General features: G+C 43.4%; 1 protein-coding gene across 5 annotated transcripts in view; it reads left to right on the plus strand.

Annotated features, from left to right (window-relative positions):
• ESYT2 (extended synaptotagmin 2) overlaps positions 1-19,180 on the plus strand; it is a 71,447-nt gene extending 52,267 nt beyond the window's left edge. For 4 of the 5 annotated variants that reach the window (XM_039836918.1, XM_039836882.1, XM_039836909.1 and 1 more), the window contains exons 14-23: positions 2,348-2,410; positions 5,384-5,458; positions 6,206-6,292; positions 9,913-10,062; positions 11,417-11,802; positions 12,727-12,825; positions 14,167-14,298; positions 15,672-15,777; positions 16,617-16,666; positions 16,778-19,180. In XM_039836918.1, the coding sequence (XP_039692852.1) occupies positions 2,348-2,410; positions 5,384-5,458; positions 6,206-6,292; positions 9,913-10,062; positions 11,417-11,802; positions 12,727-12,825; positions 14,167-14,298; positions 15,672-15,777; positions 16,617-16,666; positions 16,778-16,823 (1,194 nt within the window). In that variant the 3' untranslated portion in view covers positions 16,824-19,180. The remainder of the gene's footprint in view (positions 1-2,347; positions 2,411-5,383; positions 5,459-6,205; positions 6,293-9,912; positions 10,063-11,416; positions 11,803-12,726; positions 12,826-14,166; positions 14,299-15,671; positions 15,778-16,616; positions 16,667-16,777) is intronic. The other variant, XM_039836890.1, reaches the window with a different exon arrangement.

A 19,180-nucleotide genomic window follows, 5' to 3' on the forward strand; every position in this document is an offset into this window, starting at 1 on the left:
TTTTTTTTTTTTTTTATCACTTTTTAATGAAATGATTTTCTATTTTGGGTGTTTCTTAGAGGCAAGTTGTATTGTAAGCTGCTGTAAACAACAGTGCGTTGCTGTGTAAACAGTCTGTTGCCAGTGGCTTTGCTGGGTTACTTCTTTCCACTCTGTAACTGCTGCTTTGAAAGGAAATACTCCTGACCTTCTGTCAGAGTTTCGTAATTGGTTTGTAATGTTTCTCTGAGATACACTGCCTGGTTATCAAAACTGCCTTTCCCCGTGCTCTGTCAAAATCACATACTCTGCCCTATGAGTCAAACGTCGGCATCAACAAAATGTTCTCGAAAGTGAGTTTGAACAGGTTGTTTTCTTTTAACCCATTGGCTTTCAGTATGAAGTTTCGCAAAGCCTGAGCCCTTTACCATTTCTAGTAAGGGTTTTAGATGCCTGCCAGCCCGCTGCTCTCTGCATTCTGCCTGCCCCAAATGCTCAGAGTTTCCAGCCCCAGAGCTCGGTTCCCACCATGATCCCCACCTGGAAACTCTTAGCACGGCAGGCCTGACTCCCAGACTGGAAGGGCCTCTTTACAGCACTGCCCCCTCCTCCAGATCACATCCTGGCTGAAATTTCAGAGGAACGCTGAGGGTGCTGACTCCTAGTGGCCAGCTCCAGACCTCTGGCTCCTGTGGTGACTTACGTTTGCTGAGCACGTGCCACGGCCTCTACCTGGGTGGTGTGTTCAGTCCCGGGCCGTCACGACCACTTCTCGGGAAAGGGAGGAGACAGCACGGAGCTTGAGGGATGAAGATCGGAGACCAGGGTCACAGCTAGTCAGTAACAGAGCTGGGATTTGAACTCTGCATGTGATGCAGAGTCCACATCCTTGACCCCTGTCTGCCCTGTCCTAGTATGAAGTGGATTTGTCACTTTATCAAGGTTACATCACTGTAGGTGGAATCTACCTGAGATGGGTGGTGTTTGCAGTAACATCTACTTTATACATAGAGATGCCAGCTGTATAGTATGAAGACCCTGGTTGTCAGGATGCTAGTGTTTTTCTCATTAAAAATGCAGGTGCTCATTGCTCTCCCCATTGGTGGTAAGTGGCCCCAGGGGGAAAGGTACAATAGGTTCCAGAGGCCTCATGCTGCCCCACCCCCAGTGCACCTGGCTGATCCTGCCTGCCTCACCCCCAGGACCTCACACAGCACCCTTGCACCCCTCACCCCACCCCTACCGCACAGCCGCTCTCCTTGCTTTGCTTAATGGATGCATGTTAGGGTAATGTGTTCTTTTAACATGGTCTCGTCCATCCAAAGAGAGCTTCAGAAAGGTTACCGTCAGTCCTACCTCAGGGAAGTGGTTCCCAGCCTCCCTTGTCCAGGCGCCCCCCACCCCTGAGATGGACCATCAGGTCCGGCATTCTCGTTGCCTTTGTTCCTTTTGGCCAGATGCTTGATCTCCTCATCGGGCCTAGCCCGCCACGGTCATGGAAGACTGGGAGGCTAGTTGCCCCTCTTTTTTCATTATAAAATCTGCTGTTTATAAAAAAAAATAAAATTCAATTTGTCATTTAATTACAATTTGTCAATTAATTTGTCAACTAGAGCTTAATTACAACTAAAAGGATGAAATCTTTTATAGGTTAGTCTTTGAAGGAGCTTGGAAAACAACTCAGTCTTGCCCTTTTGAGGGCAAGAAAGAAATGAATTTACAAATTTAATAAAACCAGGACATAAACCCCATAATCATAGAACTTTAAAGCCAAGAGAACCTCTCGAGGTGACCTAATCAGCCTCGACATTTTATACTTGGATAAGATTGGGATGAAGTGGAGAAGGCCCATCTCTACTGTGGTTTTGCACGAAGAAAGTAAATTTCAGAAGGAAGACAAGTAGCATCTGCTCTCATAGGACAGAACTTGGCCTGAGAGCAATTTGGGCACTTATGGCTCATTCATTGGAACTTTAGCTAAAACCTTTAGTTTAATTATAGTTGACATTTTAGGGGTTTATTCAAGCGAAGGATAGTAAATAGAACCCTTTCTTAAAGTGTCACCATTGGATTTTTCAGATCCCAAAGATAGGAGGAGGGGTGTGGGGAATAAAGGAATAGCAATCACAGAGGGTAAGGGAGTGCGTTTTGATATTTGTAGATTAAACATTCATTCTAAGATAAAATCTTGTGCATACAGAAGAATTTTACAAATGATTTTCACTATTTTTTTGTGTGTAATTCTTGTTGGTGGTTTTCGTTTAAAGATTTTTTGTTCGCATAAATTTTCATGTCATTAACCTTACATAAACTCCTCATTGCATGTTTTATTAACCCTTGGTATATTCATTTTCTTCTGACTTGAAAGAATAACCCATTAGAATTTAACCCTGATGTCTTGAAGAAGTCTGCAGTGCAGAAATCTTTAAAGGTAAACTAACGGTTTTCCCTTCAAAAAATTAAGACATATTGAAAGAGGTGATGCTTTATCCTCTTGGGTTTATGGACAAATTACCTCCCATACTAATTAGTAATTACTTGTCTAGTTGGAGAGAGCCTACTTTTGTTACCCAGGAATTAGTTAGAAGGATTCAAGTCAACTTCGAAGATAAATTTTCTAAAGTTCCGACATGATAAATTAGACATCTGTCCTGTTGGCTTTAGGCAGCAGTATTTAAGGTGGTTTTAAATCATCTGTATTTTAATTGGATCGAATTTGTGAAAATGAACTAGAAGTTCTGTTTTAAATCTGAACCAGTTTTTAGGTGATGATTGACAGGCTCGCCTCATGCACTGTGACTGTCCATTTAGACATCACCTCTTCCAATATGCTGAGTGAGGCTGTCTCTGATTCGGTGACCTCAGAGCTTTTGGTGCTGCCGGGTTTGCTTGTCAGATCTTTCGAGAAGCTTTAAATTTCACTAAATGAGGTGTATTGAAAACTAAGCTCCACTCCCTAAAACACCATGGACATGTATTTTCTGGCTAAATTGTTAAGTTTTTTATGACTTACAATGTTATTACTCTTTTCTTTGATTTCTTTGAACATTTAGGCTTACATTTGCGGGGGGAGGTTAAATGTAATTGTTTTAAGAAAATTCCATTGAAAGGAATCAGGAATGGTTTTTAATCAGTTTCCTCTAGAAGGATAATTTCAAAAGTGAGGAAGACTAACAAAGAGTTCTTTGATGTAATGTTTAGTAAGCCCTGCTGCCCCGTGCTGAGGAGACGGGTGTGGCCTCACAGTGACTTCCTCCTTCAGGGTACTCACTCGCTAGCCCAGTGGTGGGTGTTAGGATTCCCACCGAAGCACTGGAAGGAAGCATCCTATCGGCCTTCCCTCTCCGTCTCTTTGGTACCTAAATGTCATGGTCACAGTTAAGGCTGTGAAATCGGACTCTGGGTTTGAGTCACAGCAAGGCCACTCATCGGTGGACCTGCAGCACACTGGTTAACTGTCTGTGCGACGGAGTGGAAGTGATCATATCTTTCCTGGAGGGCTGAGTAAATGAACAGGATCACACATGTGAAGTGCTCAGGATAGCTAGGGCAGTATGTTTAATCATTCTAGTATCTCGTTTGAGCCTAACAGCTAGGTTCTGAAGGAGTACCATGCCCGTTTACATAGACCTGAACGCTGAGGTCCAACTCGATTAAGTATGTAGGTCTCAATAATGAAGTGCTGAAGAGTTGAGACGTAAATTCAAGACAGTCTGACCTAAAAGTTCCAGTTTTCATCATATCTTGTGCCTCTGACTTGTGCTGATGCATTTCAAATATGGCATCGTAGTAAAAAATTTAGTGTTTTTATTTTCTTTTATAGAATCTAAAACATCATCTATTTGAAGATACACCAATTATTTTACGTATCACAAAGAAAACATGCCAGCTAACATTTGATATGTTCATTTTATACTTAACTGCAAGTATTTTTAGATTTAGGATAAACATAGGTTTTTATCAAGTCAGTCACATGCACACAAAAAAGGAAACTATAAGCATGATAAGTAGGTTTAGGAAGTGGTAATTACTCTCACTACTGCAGTCTCCCTGAAAGCAGATACATAAAGTCAGCAATTGTGTCATCGTTTTCAGAGATGTTAGAAAGTTTTTTTAAAAAGTGTGTCTCAAAATTGATACAGTAAGTCTCTAAGAATGAATGGCTGCTTTTTTGGAGTGAAATAAGCATATTAAGAAACTCAGCTTCTAAATCAAATAACTGTAGCTTCAGCAAGGCAGGCGTTTACTCCCTTCAAGGTCACAGAATTTTGCTGGTGGCTCTGCAGTGCTCAACACCTCCAGCCAGAGTGGGACACTGGAAAGGGTGGGCACCCCTCCTTTTAAGCCAGACTCACTGGGCCACACCTGACTGCAAGGGAGGTTCGGAAATAGAGTCCTGACGTACGGAGGACTTGTGCCCGGCTGTCACTCCAGGCTTCTGTTGTTAAAGGAAGAAGCGGGGAAATTGGTATTCTCCTCCACAGTAGTCCATAGTCTTGGATTTTTTTTTTAACAGCATTCATTTCATTTTGCAGAATTCATTCACATCAAAAAGATGAACCAGAAACTAGATTATCACAATAGGCTTGGGCTAGTAATATTTTATTCCAGTAATTATATGAATTTGGTGCTTATTTCTGTCATTGCTGCAGTGTTGAGGATTGACTCTAAAATTGTTTAACTAAAAACATTTTTGTGACCTAATTTCCACTAACACAGATATTTAACTGCATCTTCTGTGGGGCTAAGTTATAAATAAACCTCATGTCCCATATGTGTTGTGTTTTACTGTTTTCTCCTATCAGCTCTCTGTGCTAAAGTATGCTTTTTACCATTTTTTATTTCATTTATATCTGCTTAATTTAATGCGATTCTAAATTGATGTTTATTCTTCCAGTCAAAATTACTTAGCAGCTGGTCAGCAAGGTATTCGATAGCTACGTACTTGAACAGAAGATAGGTTAAAAATGTAAAAACGTGTCTCTGACACTTTGTAGTAGTAGTAGTATTCCAGCCAGAGGACTGTTTTCAATGATACACTCTTTGACATTTGTCCTTGCTCATGTTTTTCTGTTTCTGTTTCTAGCACTTTATTTTGTTATCTTAATAAAATAGTCTTTGAGAGCTGGAATTAACATTAAAAATATTCAGAAGATTTAATTTTTTCCAAAGTAGCTTGCTTTAAAAATAAAAGACCGTAACATTTAAAAATCGTGTGCAATTAAAAGTTTTTAAAATTTATTTCCTGGTACATACAATTACGGGTTTTCGATGTGCTTGGCAGTTGGTTCACTGAAGTATCAGAAGCAAACAGAAATGACTTAATATAAGCCAATAATTTCATTTTTAGCCAGCCCATTTCAGGATGTTTATTTATTTTGTCTGTTTTTTTATTTTTGGATAGTCAGGGAAGAAAATTAACAGCAACCCGAACCCTCTTGTGCAGATGTCAGTTGGTCACAAAGCCCAGGAGAGCAAGGTAAGTCACTGACATGCCGACTAGTTTCCTAGTCACCGTCACCGTCACTTTTACCAAGCAGAGGGGGACCTTCAGACAGGTGATGGTGCAGGTGTCGAGACCATTGATTTCCGTATCTTTTGTTTCTCAAATCAGTCATTTCATAGATAACCAGCTACTTAATAGGTAACAGACATATAGTGTTCATTTTTTAGAGTAACATGAAAAAATAGCATATGTATACATTTTTCCTTGATTTCGTGGGTAGATGACCTGGAACAAATTTCTAAGTTTTATTTGAATGCCCGGTAAACATTTTGGTTAAAAGATAACCAGCAGTGCGTAAATTCAGCAAGTACAATTCCGTTGAAGGGTCGAGCGAGGGCATTGCTGTTGCTGCAGTGTGTTCTACGCTCCTCACATGAGAGGGGACGTGTCAGGAATTTTTTTAAGTTATAGGCCACTGTTCACGGGCAGTTTGAGAGGCGTCCTGAGTGCAGCGCTGTGCAGCCCCTGGGGACATGCGGAGGAAGGCCACGCCCAGTGGGCGGACCGTCCTCACTGGGACCTGCACAGCAGGGATTTCCTGATGTCTCCCTGGCACACTGGGAGCCCTGGGCTCCGTCTTTTGAACACTTTCCACAATTGATACGGAATAGTACATGCTCAGTAAATAAATGGAATTTAAAGTTATCCTGAGCTTCCAAACACAGTAAATGGATAAACACAGAAAATGTCACAGAGCTGATATTAGAATATTTCTTTTAGATTCGGTATAAAACCAATGAACCTGTGTGGGAGGAACACTTCACCTTCTTCATTCACAATCCCAAGCGCCAGGACCTTGAAGTTGAGGTATTTTATTTGCTTTTTTAATTGATTTGTTGATATATAATTAACATACAATGAACTACACACATTTAAAGTGTGTAATTTATGAACCCCTCACCATAATCAGTGCATCTTTGTCAACCTTATCCCCAAGTATTTCATGTTTTTTTTTTTTTAATTTTAAACTTTTGATTGATCGTTATTAGTATCTAGAAATAGTTAGTTTTTGTACACTGGTGTCATGTACAACCCTGCTAAACTTGCCTGTTGGATCTAGTTTTTGTGGATACTGCAGGGTTGTCTTCTGCGCAGGCATCTGTGCTGTCTGCTCATCATGATTCCTGCTTCTGAGTTTCCCACCTGGATGCCTCTTATTCCTTTGCTCACCTTGCTGCCCTGCTGCCCTCAGGCCTAATGGATATGGACACCTCTGCCTCCCCAGTCTTCAAGGAGAAGCCTTAGTGTTTCTTCATCCAGCTTGTGTTTGAGGACATTTCCTTCTTCGCTGACTGCTAGTTTGCTGAGAGTTTTGTCATGAATAGATGTGAGATCTTATCAAAGGCTTTGCTACAGCTGTCGACATGATTTTCTTTCTAAATTTTTAAATGTGAAATACATTGTTGATTTTCAAATGTTAAACCTTGCAAATGTTTATTTGGTTTTCAAAATTTAACGTTAGAACACCTCATAAGTAAATCTTTATTTGGGCATTAGCTCCACTTGGTCATGATGTAGTATCCTTCTTGTGTATTTGATTTAATTTGCTAAAATTCTGTGAGGAATTTTTGTGTCTGAGTCCTGAAGGATGCTGATAGATCGTTTTGTTTCTCTAGTTTTTGTATCAGGGTGTTGCTGGCCTTGGAGAATGAGTTGGGGAGTGTTTTCTCCTCCTCATTTTCCTAAGTCTGTGTGGAATCGTATGTTTGCCCCCTTGACAAGTTGATCCTGTATGACTGTAAAAATCCCCTTCTACAGGTACATTTAAATGATATTCTTTGTTCTGTAGTCAACTCTGATATTAATGTAGCTACCTCATCTTTATTGGAGTTAGCATGGTTTATTTTTCCCATCCTTTTGTTTTTAACCTATTTGTGAATTTATATTGAAAGTTGACTTCTTCTAGAGACACATACAGTTGAATCTTGCTTTTTCATCCACTCCGACAGTCTGTTTAATTTCGGCATTTAGGCCATTCACATTTAGTGCTATTGACTAGTGGCTGGGTTTCAGTCTGCTGCCATGCTGCCTGCCTCGTTTATTCTTTGTTCTCTTTTTTAAAATCTGACTTATTTTAGATTAATCGAGGATTTTTTGTAATTGCACTTTACGTCCTTGTTTGGTTTCGAGCTGTTAGCAGTGGCTCCTGGGTTGGCGATGCCGTCTGTCCCTCGCACTGCTGTCCCTTTAAGCAGAGCTCCAGGTCCCAGAGGTGTGAGACCCTGCGTGGCATGCTCCCATCCCCTCCCCCACTACGTATTTAGTATCTTTGCGTTAAACGATTACATTTTAGAGAGCTTCTGAAAAACCGAGGAAGTGTTTTTCCTACTTAGCCATTCCTCCTCTGCCCAAAGGACCCTGTAGCCGTGTCTGCGGGCGAGGAATTCTTTCAGCCCTTGTACAACTTAAAAGTCGTTTTCACCTTCACGTACCTTGTGAAAGTATTTTCACAAGATATAAAATTTTGGGTTAACAGGTTTTTTTTCTTCCTCTTTCTTTTATCTTGCATCGTTTCTGATGAGAAGCCTGCTATTGTGGGGTTTGGAAAATTTTTGACCACCAAGTCCTCAAAGTTTTTGCCACCTTAAGTATTTAATCTGCTGTCAATTCCATCCTGTGTATTTTTATCCTATAAGTTACATTTTTCTTCTTAGAAGTCGTTTGGATCTTTTTATCTTCTGTGTCTTTCCCCACCTTCCCTCGTGCATATATACAGTATGCGTGACGCTGTCATCTGTGTAATTGTCACATCTGCTTCTGCCCTCATTAGGTCATATAGTCCTGCTTTTTAGGTTATTTTTAGGTAATTTTCCTCATTAGGTCATATAGTTCTGCTTTTTAGGTAATTTTCCCTTGCAAATTTTATATTTTTGAGTGCTGGGTTTTGTAGTCCTTTAAATATTTTGGAACTTTGTTCTCATTAAGAGCCTTTTGAGGCTTGATTTAAGCTTTGTTAGGCAGCCCAGCAGCCTTTAGTCTTGGGATCATGTGGCCTTAGTCTGGTGCCCCACGCGTTATGAGATTTCTCCTCTCAATTTGGAATGGATACTCTCTGCAGCCCTTTGTGCCCTGGGGATTGTCCCCCAGCTCTTCCCGGGCACGTGTCCTCATGTGGGTCGTTCACTCACGTGTGCCGCTGAAGTCTCAGAGGGTCCCCGGAGGCTTCCAGCTCCCTCTTTGGGACTCTCTCCTCTCTGGCACCTTCTGCTCCTGAATCTTCACCCTGTGTCAGTGCAGGGGGACCACTGGCCTTGGTCTGGGATCCTCATACTGGTACCAGGGCCTAGACACACTCCAGGCAGCGACCAGATGAGTCATCGGGCTCACCTCCCTAGTTTCCGGTCTCCCAGCGTGCCCTTGTGTCCAGTGTCTTGTGCTGTCTAAAACCCATTGTCTTATGCATTTTATTTGCCTTTTATGCTAAGGTGGGATGATAAATTCGGTTCCTATTACTCCATCATGGACAGAAACAGGAGTTCTCTGCATATTTTGAAATACTATATGTAAATTACATGCATGGACGGACTTAGAGAGTGCTTCTTGCATGTGCACCTGCTACTCCCAGTGGTTGCATGTTCTGTCCTTCTCTGACATTCGCTCAGCTTAAAGGACAGTGCTGTTCTTAGTAGGTCGCATCTATGGTCATCCGGTGCTGGGCGTACCAAACTTGCCAGTCTGAATGATTCTAGTCCCCGTATCTTTTTTGCATGGCCTACTTTTCAACATTCAGTCTTTGAGAAGTTTACGGGCCTCTGTTTTCTGTTTGGCTTGTGCCACCCTGACTCGGTGTCTCAGCCCCTGAGATCTTGAGGTTCGAGGGGGTCCTGCCGTTGAGGCCTCACGTCATCCTCCACAGAGCATCAAGTCACTGTCAGGCATGCTGGCCTGCTCCGTTATTCTCTGCTCGTTTTGCCTTTTTACATTCTGTTTTATACGCTATGTGCAGGTATTGTAAAATTTTAAAATAACCGTGTAGATTTTGAATAGGGAAGGCTTACAAGACATTTAGAAATATTTTTTCTTTATAAACAGGTGTTACCAACAGAAACTTGACACATCACTATGAATGTGTGTTGTCACCATTTTCATGGGGATTAAAGTATTTCTTTATAACCTTCAGGTTTGTGTGGACCGCTGCCTCTTAACTCAGGGTTCTGGTAATGGATTCATAAAAATAATGTTCTTTTTTTGCTGGTAATTTTTCTATTAGGAAGTGACAGATACTTGTGAGGTAGATACATTGTAGCATCATTCGTTACAATGTATCATATCTTCCGAAGGCGGTTTCCTGCTGTGTTAATCATTTATGGAAACACTACTTAGAAAGAGATGGCTGAAGTTTGTTTTTTAAAGACTGAATTGTGGACCTTTCTTTGTTTCTTGTCTTTATCCTCAGAGCTTCATGTGTTCTGTCATGTGTTTTGCAGGTCAAAGATGAACAGCATCAGTGTTCCCTGGGGAATCTGAAGATCCCTCTCAGTCAGCTGCTCAGCAGAGATGACATGACTATAAACCAGCGATTCCAGCTCAGTAATTCAGGTCCAAACAGTACTCTGAAGATGAAGATCGCCCTCAGGGTACTTAGTCTCCCCCAGGAGACGGGGTGGGTGGGGGACGAGCTGCAGTGGCGATGCTCGTAGGCACTGCTCCACAGGTGGGTGGTGCTCATGGCGACGGCCACGGGGCACTGGATAAAGGTGGCTGGGAGTCATGGTGCCAGCGCAGGGCCAGTGCTGACAGGAAGGCCCTGTGTGGGGAGCGTGGACGCTACTGCATGTTGTGGACGCTCAGGGGGAGACTTGAGGCCCGGACTCAGACGTCCGTGAGTAGTCCAGGGCACTCATGCTGTTCAGGGCTCCAGCCGACCACGTTTTCATCCTTTGGCCCAGACAGTATTGCTATGTGGGTCAACAAAGTTTTCTGCTCAGGTTCAATTTTTAAAGGCCAATTAGAAGAAAGAATTTAGTAAAACTGTACCAGATGGTAGAATTTACAGAAAAAATTTTTTGTCCTAAATAGACAATAATTCATTTGAAAATACCTAAAGAAATGTTGAAAATAAAACTGGCAGACGTATGAGAGAGTGCTAAAACTCACTGATTTAAAAAAATGCAAATTAAAATGAAGAACCGACTTTTCAAAAAAATTGAAGCAGACCACATGTAGAGACTGCAGCGGGAATGGCCCCTGGCACCTGGTCAGGACCTGCAGCCTTTCCAGAAAGGACCGTGGTGTCTCTGAGCCGTGAGTCAGAGCCCCTTGGACCAGGGACCTCTCTCTGGAAATCTGACTTTTGGTGATAATGCAGAATGTAGAGAAGCTGTGAACACGCAGAGGTTTGCTGCAGCTTTATTTTGTAAAAGTGGAGAAAAACTTTCTCACCATCACACACACCCCAGGGTGCAGGGGTTTAGGAAGCATAGACTCTGCTCAGTGGAATGTCGTGTGCGTTAAAAGTAAATAGTAGAAACCAGGAAACTGAACGATGCTGCACCGTCACGGGCGCAGGCATGAGGGCTGCTCCGGCATCAGCGCTGGGCATCTGGGTGGAAGTGTCCTTGACTCTCATCTTTCTCAGGGTTGCCGGCGGAGACCACCCGTGTAGGGTGAGGGGTGAGTCCTGTGCAGGGTGCAACTCAGGCTCTTCCAGCAACAACATCACCCACAACTATGGAAATGCGTGCAAATGGAAGAGGCTGAAGGGAATATACAGAAATGACGTTAATACCATAGAAGCGATTACTTAATTTTTTTTTTAAACTTCCTGTAAGATTACTTCAATAATAGGGTAGCTGAATAGACTAGATTTTTGTTTAATGTTAGTTCCAAGTTTTAAAGAAGCATTTGCAGGTGAATGTATCTAAAGCTGTTCACGTATCAGGCTGTTGTCAGTGTCGCCGATTTTAATTTTGCGTTAATTTCCACCTCCAGGTGCTCTACCTGGAAAAGCAGGAACGGTCTCCAGACCACCAGCACTCAGCTCAAGTAAAGCGACCCTCTGTTTCTAAGGAAGGAAGAAAAATATCTGTCAGATCTCAGAGGACCGCGTCGCCAGGCGCTGGTGACAGCAGCACGGCCCCGTCCACACCGGTCCCTGGGGGCGGTGATAAGCCCAGCGCGGAGGAGAGAGCCCAGCCTGCGGAGGTCAGCCCGCCGGGGCTGCGAGGCCTGGGCAGAAGCTCCTCCAGCCTCCAGGTCGGCGCCACCTGCTCCCCCAGCCACACGTTTGTCAAGGAGCCCACGCCCAGCATAGCCTCGGACATATCGCTGCCTGTCGCCACGCAGGAGCTTCGGCAGAGGCTGCGGCAGCTCGAGAAGTAACTAGATGCTGCGTTTGCTCCTGTTGGGTCAGAGAGCACGTTGCCGTGTTGCGGGGGGCTGGGCGGTGGTCTTAAGTCAGCCCAAGACCTCGGGGGCTGACATCCTCAGGGAGACTCGCTTTAGACTAAAGCCTGCCACTTCCTAGGGTGTAGTATTTGGCCCAGTCGGGGGTGGCAGGTCCCATGGTCAGGAAAGGCACTGCAGCTCAGACCAGGGAGGCGGGGGGGTGACGCCGACCCACTGGTCCAAACATGGGACCTGCGCCTGCCCTGTTGGACCAGGGCCTGTTCTTTCATGTTCAGCCCACGCCCCGCTGCTTGTCCCGTTCTCTTCGTGTCTGAATTTGGGCATTTGTGTTGATTTCTTATTTAAGCTCCATGACTCGTAGATATGTTCAGGATTCTTTAAATAGGGAGGAAAAAACAGTGCTGTTATCAAAGCTTCAGACCTTAACCTTTTCCTCTCAGTGGAAGGAGCCAGGCAGTCATTGGCTGTCTCAGGGTCCGTGCTTCAACCTTGAGAGAGAAATCAAGGCTCATGTTGTGATCTCTTCAGATGTCCTTTCGGTGTACAGCAAAGGGGTTCCTGTGGCCTTCTGAGAAAGGACACGTAGATTTGGGCACTTACGAGCCCAAGGACCACAGCGCTGATGTTCATAATTAGGAGACCTCCATGTCTCGCTTTATGTTGGGCCCTAAATGAAAAAGCTGTCGATTTTGAACAATTAGATTGAGCTCTTAACTGAAATAGGAGTTTGGCTAGTTGATTTATCCTCAGAGGTTCACACTGTGTGAAGTTCATGGGTAATGGGATTCCTTCCTGTCTGCATGAATGAACATGATCTTAGCTGTGATTGTGGTGGCGACTCAAGACCTGCTTAGGGGCCTAGGAGAATGTGACTTTCTGCCTTATTTCCTCAGTGGGACGACGCTGGGCCAGTCTCCGCTGGGGCAGGTCCAGCTGACGATCCGGCACAGCTCCCAGAGGAACAAGCTAGTGGTGGTCGTGCACGCCTGCAGGTGAGCTGGCTCCGGCCGCGGCCTGGACGGCGAGACACTCGGCTCTCGCTTCCTCACACAGGGCACTCGATTTCTCTTTTTAGAGAACAAGGCAGTAAGATCTACCTTCATCCTAGAAGTCAGTGTTTGTTCCGTTTTTGTTCTTAGCCTTGTTTCATAAACAGTCTGTTTATAACCGTTTGGTTGCTCTGCAACACTCCTTTGAACTGTAGTTTGTGTAACGTTTCCTGTTGTTGGATGTTTACGTGGCCTGTGTTATGTGGAACACGATAATGAACACATCTATCTTTTATCGAAGTGTTTTTGGGCATTCGGTTTCCAGGAGTAAATTTATATCAAGTCAGAGGGTCCCAAAAGTTTATGGTCTTATGGTAGGTATTGCCATGGCCTTTCAAGAGGCACACCATTGACATCAGCACCCAGGGTGTGGGTTTGCCTTTCCCCCACATCAAGAAGGATTTGCCTTAACTGTGTGGTGCGCTGACGTGGAAAGGTGGGCAACAGTGTGTCTTCCACCTATGTCTGACCAGTGACGAGGGTGTGGAGCTGACTATTTTTCTTTTATGTGACTGGTCTGTCTCTGTAGTCATAGTGATATAAATACTATATAAAATCTATATAAATCGTCCATCTGATGATCTTGGATCTTAATAAAAAGCTTTTGGAAACAGGAAAATAAAATTAGTGATGTTTACAAATATGACCATATAAATGTAGAGTTCAGTTCAATACATATGTATTGAGCACCTTCTACGTTCTTGCTGCTGAGAGCATCAGTATGGGAGATCCAGGAACAGAAGACTTTTAAGAGTCTTCCCCTCACTAGATTCTCAGGTCCATCAGTAAGTGAATAATTTGAAGTGGTTGCATATAATTCACATAAGCGAGAGTCCAGTTCCTGTGGCATATTTCCGATCTCAGAAACATCACCAAACTTCCAGAGACCCGGAACACTTCTATTATTAAATTTTGAAATAAACGTGAGTTCCACGTACATTTAAAAAAGATGAGTAAATGAAAATAAGTGAGATCATGCTTTCCAACAAGCGGGAGCCACGGATGACTGGAGCAGCTCCCTGCAGCTCAGAGCCACCCACGCCCCTCAGCCGGGGACGTTGTAGACACACCATTGACCTCATGGCACATCTTTGGGACGTGGGAGGAAGCGAGTCTCCGGAGAAAATCCCTGAGACGTGGGGAGAAGGCGCACGCTCCACACCACGGTGCCTTTGCTGTAACCAAACGACGTCACTCAGGACCTATTCTAGTCAATTTGTATGTGATACCAATTGTCATTTTTCTACATTCTAATGTCTGCTGTTCTCTGGTTTGTGTTACAAGAAATCTCATTGCCTTCTCTGAAGATGGCTCTGACCCCTATGTCCGCATGTATTTGTTACCAGACAAGAGGAGGTCGGGAAGGAGGAAAACACACGTGTCAAAGAAAACCCTGAACCCCGTGTTTGATCAGAGGTACGGGCTGCACTCAGCTGGGGCAGAGGGTCGGGTTCAGTTGGGAGGCCCGGTCCATGCCTCTGAGTGACTAAGGCCTTCAAGCCAGCATACTGCTGCGAAGTGGAGTGACGACAACAACTCCAGGTTAGCAGGCGCGGCCATGTTAAAACACGCGGATATTCGGAACTTCATGTAGAAGTTCCACAGTAAACAGAAGTAAACGGGGACGGGAGACGAGCGGCTCAATAAAGAGAAAGGGACCGACGGCCCTAGAGAACTTTCTTTTTGGGGGCTTATGTCTGTTGATATTTGCTACATTGTAAATCAAAACTGAGAATGTTAAAAAATAGATATTTGTAAATAATAATAAACCTATACCATCTTAAAATACAACATTTTTATGAAAACAACTAGTTTCCAAAACAATTTTAAAATTTTGTGAAAAGAATGGCATTAACGTTTTACATTTTTGCAAATCTCTCTAATGGTCTGGTGTAAAGGGGCGCATCTCTGCTTCTGCGGCCGGTCCGGTGTGATGAGCGCCTGAGCGGGTCTTCAGGCCACACTCAAAGAGCCTCGGCCTGTGCAGATTTAGCGTCTTACTTCACAGTTCTCTGTAGCTAAAACGGCATTTTGGGAAATAAGAAAGTCGAATGGCATCATATCTACTAATTCAGATGCTAGTCATTTATCCTGTTTTTACTAACAGGTGCGCACTGGATCCTGGCATGGGCACATTTTATTTAGCGTGTTTTTACATAGCTGCGGCATTTAAGAATCAGATTTGGGTCTCTAGCTGCTGGAGCTCCTGGGACGGCCACCTCCTAGCCTTGTCCCTGCAAGGCCTCAGGCCCTTAATCCTCTGGTTTGTCAGAGCCCCTGCTGCATCCTAGCCACACACCATCTGGCTTCAAGGACTTGCTTCCCTGAAGGCATTTAATTTGCCCCATGTGACTTCAGCCACTAGAAAGTGTGGCGGATCCTTTCCCTTCCTGGAAGCCAGGTCACTCCCCGAGGCTTGGACATTGCTCTCCTTTAGTCTTTAGGCCGGGGCGAGTGAGCCAGTCTGGGCCTCCCTGTTGTGACACGCATAACCTCCGCGGTCCCACATAGTAACAGCCAGGAAGAGCAGGAGTGAGGGAGCTGCAGGTGGTAGGGCCTCACACATGCTGAGAGTGCCAGAGTCTTCTCTTAACGTTTGGAAAATAACAATAATTTTTTTTGTATCTTCATGAAATGCCAGACCGAAGCATCTAGCAGGAGAACTCCGTTTTATACTAACGAACATAATGTTTGGAGTGGTCTCAAAAGCAGAAATGTCATTTTCAGTTACAATGAAACGCAGCAAGATTACGGCGACATTTAAGGAAGGTGCTCTTTTTCTCTCTCAGCTTCGATTTTAGCGTTTCCTTGCCAGAAGTGCAGAGGAGAACACTGGATGTCGCTGTGAAGAACAGCGGCGGCTTCCTGTCCAAAGACAAAGGGCTTCTTGGCAAAGTAAGTTTGAACAAATCCTCGACGGGTTTCTACACTTTGCCAAACTTCAGTGCTAACCCGAAGAGCATTTTTTAGACCATTCTTAGTAGAAAGGGACAGACTTACTCTGTGATGAATGCTTATTCATAAAATAATAGACCGTGAAAGGCTGTGTATCAGCTAAGACATCGATACATTTCGAAGGTATCTTAAGTTATTTTCATTGTTTTCACATAGTCACATTACTGACATATTAGTCATGCTAATCCTACGAACTTATAGTTTAACAGACGGTTAATTTTTAAACAAAAATCGTTTTTCAAGTATCATATGAAAGAAAACCCAAAGGGACAATATTCTCTTACAGTCCCATTTCCTCAATTAACTGTTGTGGTTTTTTTCCCTAACAAATCATTTATTTCTCTGAATTTCTTCTGGTCTTGTCCGTAGTTGCATTTAACTCTTGCATAAGATTATACATTTGTAATTATATACACAGAAGTTAGGAGTTTTCCATTGTAGATGCTATGCCATTCATGGGCAGTCCACATCAGCTATGCTGCCAGCGATGGCAGGGACGTCCACGTATCCCCGCTGTTAACCCTGTCAGTTATCGCCACTGATACTTCACGATACCCTAACTTAAGACTATTGGCTACAGGAAGGACGTCTCAGATATGACCAAGCATATAGTTCATAGATGGATCCCAGGGCAGAAAGGATTGAAAAATGAGAGACGTTACAAGAGGGCTCCATACTGCCAGATTAAGACAGGAGAAGGTTGGAGACGTAGGAAGTCGTGGTGAAGGGTCTAAAGGAATTAATTCAACCCACTTTTACAAACGTTTTGTAACCCACAGGTACTGGTTGGCCTGGCATCTGAAGAACTCGCCAAGGGCTGGACCCAGTGGTGAGTGCCCCTGCCACAGACGTCAAACCGATAATCAGAATCCCGCATGTTTATTCAGTTGCACTTTCTACAAATGACCACATGTCTGTCGTCATCTTCTTATGCTCTCAGGTATGACCTCACGGAAGATGGGACGAGGCCACACATGGTGACGTAGGCTCGCTGGGCGTGAGGAGCCCTTCTCAGTATCCGCCCTTCCCATGTGCCTCGACTGCACCCTCCCACAGATGTGCTGATGCTATTTTTCTACTTTCGTGTACTCAGTTATACATACCTTGGTAGTTTTATAAAACATGTTGACACTTGAGACATATTTGGCCAACATTGTTAAATTTTGTATGTTTGATTTCCTCTGGTATTTCTCGCCAGTTATTACAGTGTAGACGATAGAATATGATAGAATATAGTTATTGTGTTACCTTAAGCTGTATGTCGGTTGTGTCTACTAGGAAGCAGATACATGTATATGCTTTATCATTGCCTTGTTTTGTATATCACTGAGGTACACCATGCCATGTAAATAGATTCTATTTTTTATAATCTCTACATGCTGGTATGAATTCAAAAGAAAATGGATTATGGAAATATTTATATTTTTTCTTCTAAAACTTATTAAATTCTTATGATAATCATTTTCGTCTTTGCAGAAAAAAGTTCTCAGTGACTTATTTTATGACGTTTCTTTTTAAAAAACAAAGATTATTAAATATTAGTTACCAATGAAAGAAAGTATACAAAATATTAATACTTTCATAAATAAAAAGAATTATTATTGAGAAATTGGTTGAAGTGCTTATAAGGAAAAATGTTATATAGCTGAGCAGCATAAAATATTAAGAGAATTGTTGTGCTTCATAAATCAGCGTAGCAATCTGAAATTTCTTACATGAAATTAAATGTCTTCAGTGTCTTTTTAATTGCTGGTTATAACTTATTCATGAAATAGTGCACACGTACAAAGTTATGCTTTTCCTAAAATGCGGTATGGACAGATTTTCAACGTTAGCAGGTAGGCTATTGTGAAATAGTCAGTCCTCAGCTTTGTTAATTTTTCGTGTTTTCCCAGCCTGTAAGGAAAGACAAGCTTACACTGTCACCGTTAAGGCTGTATGGTAAATCGGGCCAAGTAGATAGGAAGTCGTGTTAGAAAACCACAGCCAATCCAGTCATTCACCTTGTGACGTGGCACATAGGACTGATCCCCTCACTGGTACTCAGTGTCGTTCTGCCCTTAACACTCAGGCCGCCAGGGGGCCCAGCGGTGCCGGCACAGAGGCTGCTGGTTGTAAACACCGTTTCCTGGGCGTGCTTCCCTCGTGCCGTGACTGACCTCAGTATTGGAATATTGTTATTCAGTTTTTATTTTGGAATACATTTTTCTCCTTAGATTATTAAAAGCATGTTTTATATGCTTAAGAGTGTCACACGGCAGTGTCATGAGCTGTGCGTGCCTACACACAAAGGACGCGCGCGTGCGTAGAGGGTTTTACTCGTTTTACATTTATGATGCAAATGACTTCCTTAGCCATGAGAACATTCTGAAATTAAGTGTAAACACCTTGGGGACGTGGAGCTTCGTGAGTGAGAGAGGGGTCTACCATGAATCGCTTCCTGGGCTCTGGACTGCTCGGTGAGCAGATGAACCAAAGTGCCTGTGGTGACGCTGGTCGCTACCGCCACACACCCTGCCTTCCGGTGGCTTTCAGCTTACGCTCTGAACCGGGGGCATTATTCACAGTGGAGTCTGTAGCTTCAAAACATGTTTCACAGAGTCATAAAGACCAGTCTGATCTTGCCGCTTTCTGTTTAGTGTACAGGGGGAACTTTATGAACATATATGCACACAAAGCACTTAACCGTTAGTAGCATGAGAAAGACAGATATTTACTTACTAAATCTAGTTGCCTGCTCATGATACTAAATTCATTGAAGACATTTTAAAAATGAGATCTGCGGAAGGACTTCTGGCATGAACTAGAATCACCATTGAGGGGACTTAGCACTCCAGGGTCCTGGCGATGGCACACTGAGCTCCCAATGGGTTTGTTGGCTAGTTCCTGACAACTCATTCATCGAGGAAAAGGGGACTTCAGCTTTTCTGCATTCAGCCAAACCAGTGGAGAGAAATTCACTTCAATGATTGTGAATTCTGTTAGTTTGAACTTGTGGGTTGCTTGTCCTGTGCCTTAAAATAGGAAGTAAAAAAGCGCTGTTTTCAAGTTTCAGATGAAAACAAAAGCCCAGTAGTTGTATTTGCCACACTTGACATTCTGTATCGAGAATTCCTTTTGCAGACACTTCATCGAGACCTCAGCCTTTTCAAGAACCTAAGCCAAATGCAAATATATGCGTATGTGCACGTAAACTGTGGTGGTGACTTTTGTTCTGACGCTAGCTGGAGCACCTGCTGTGAATGTAAAACTGCAGAGGATGTATTATAGACTGTCCTTTCTGTTCCGCTAACTCTACGTGACAGCGCATGTATTTATTCAATAAAACTTTTATGTTAGCTCA

Source organism: Pteropus medius, unplaced genomic scaffold, assembly GCF_902729225.1.
Source record: "Pteropus medius unplaced genomic scaffold, Ma_sr-lr_union100, whole genome shotgun sequence".
Taxonomy (NCBI): domain Eukaryota; kingdom Metazoa; phylum Chordata; class Mammalia; order Chiroptera; family Pteropodidae; genus Pteropus; species Pteropus medius.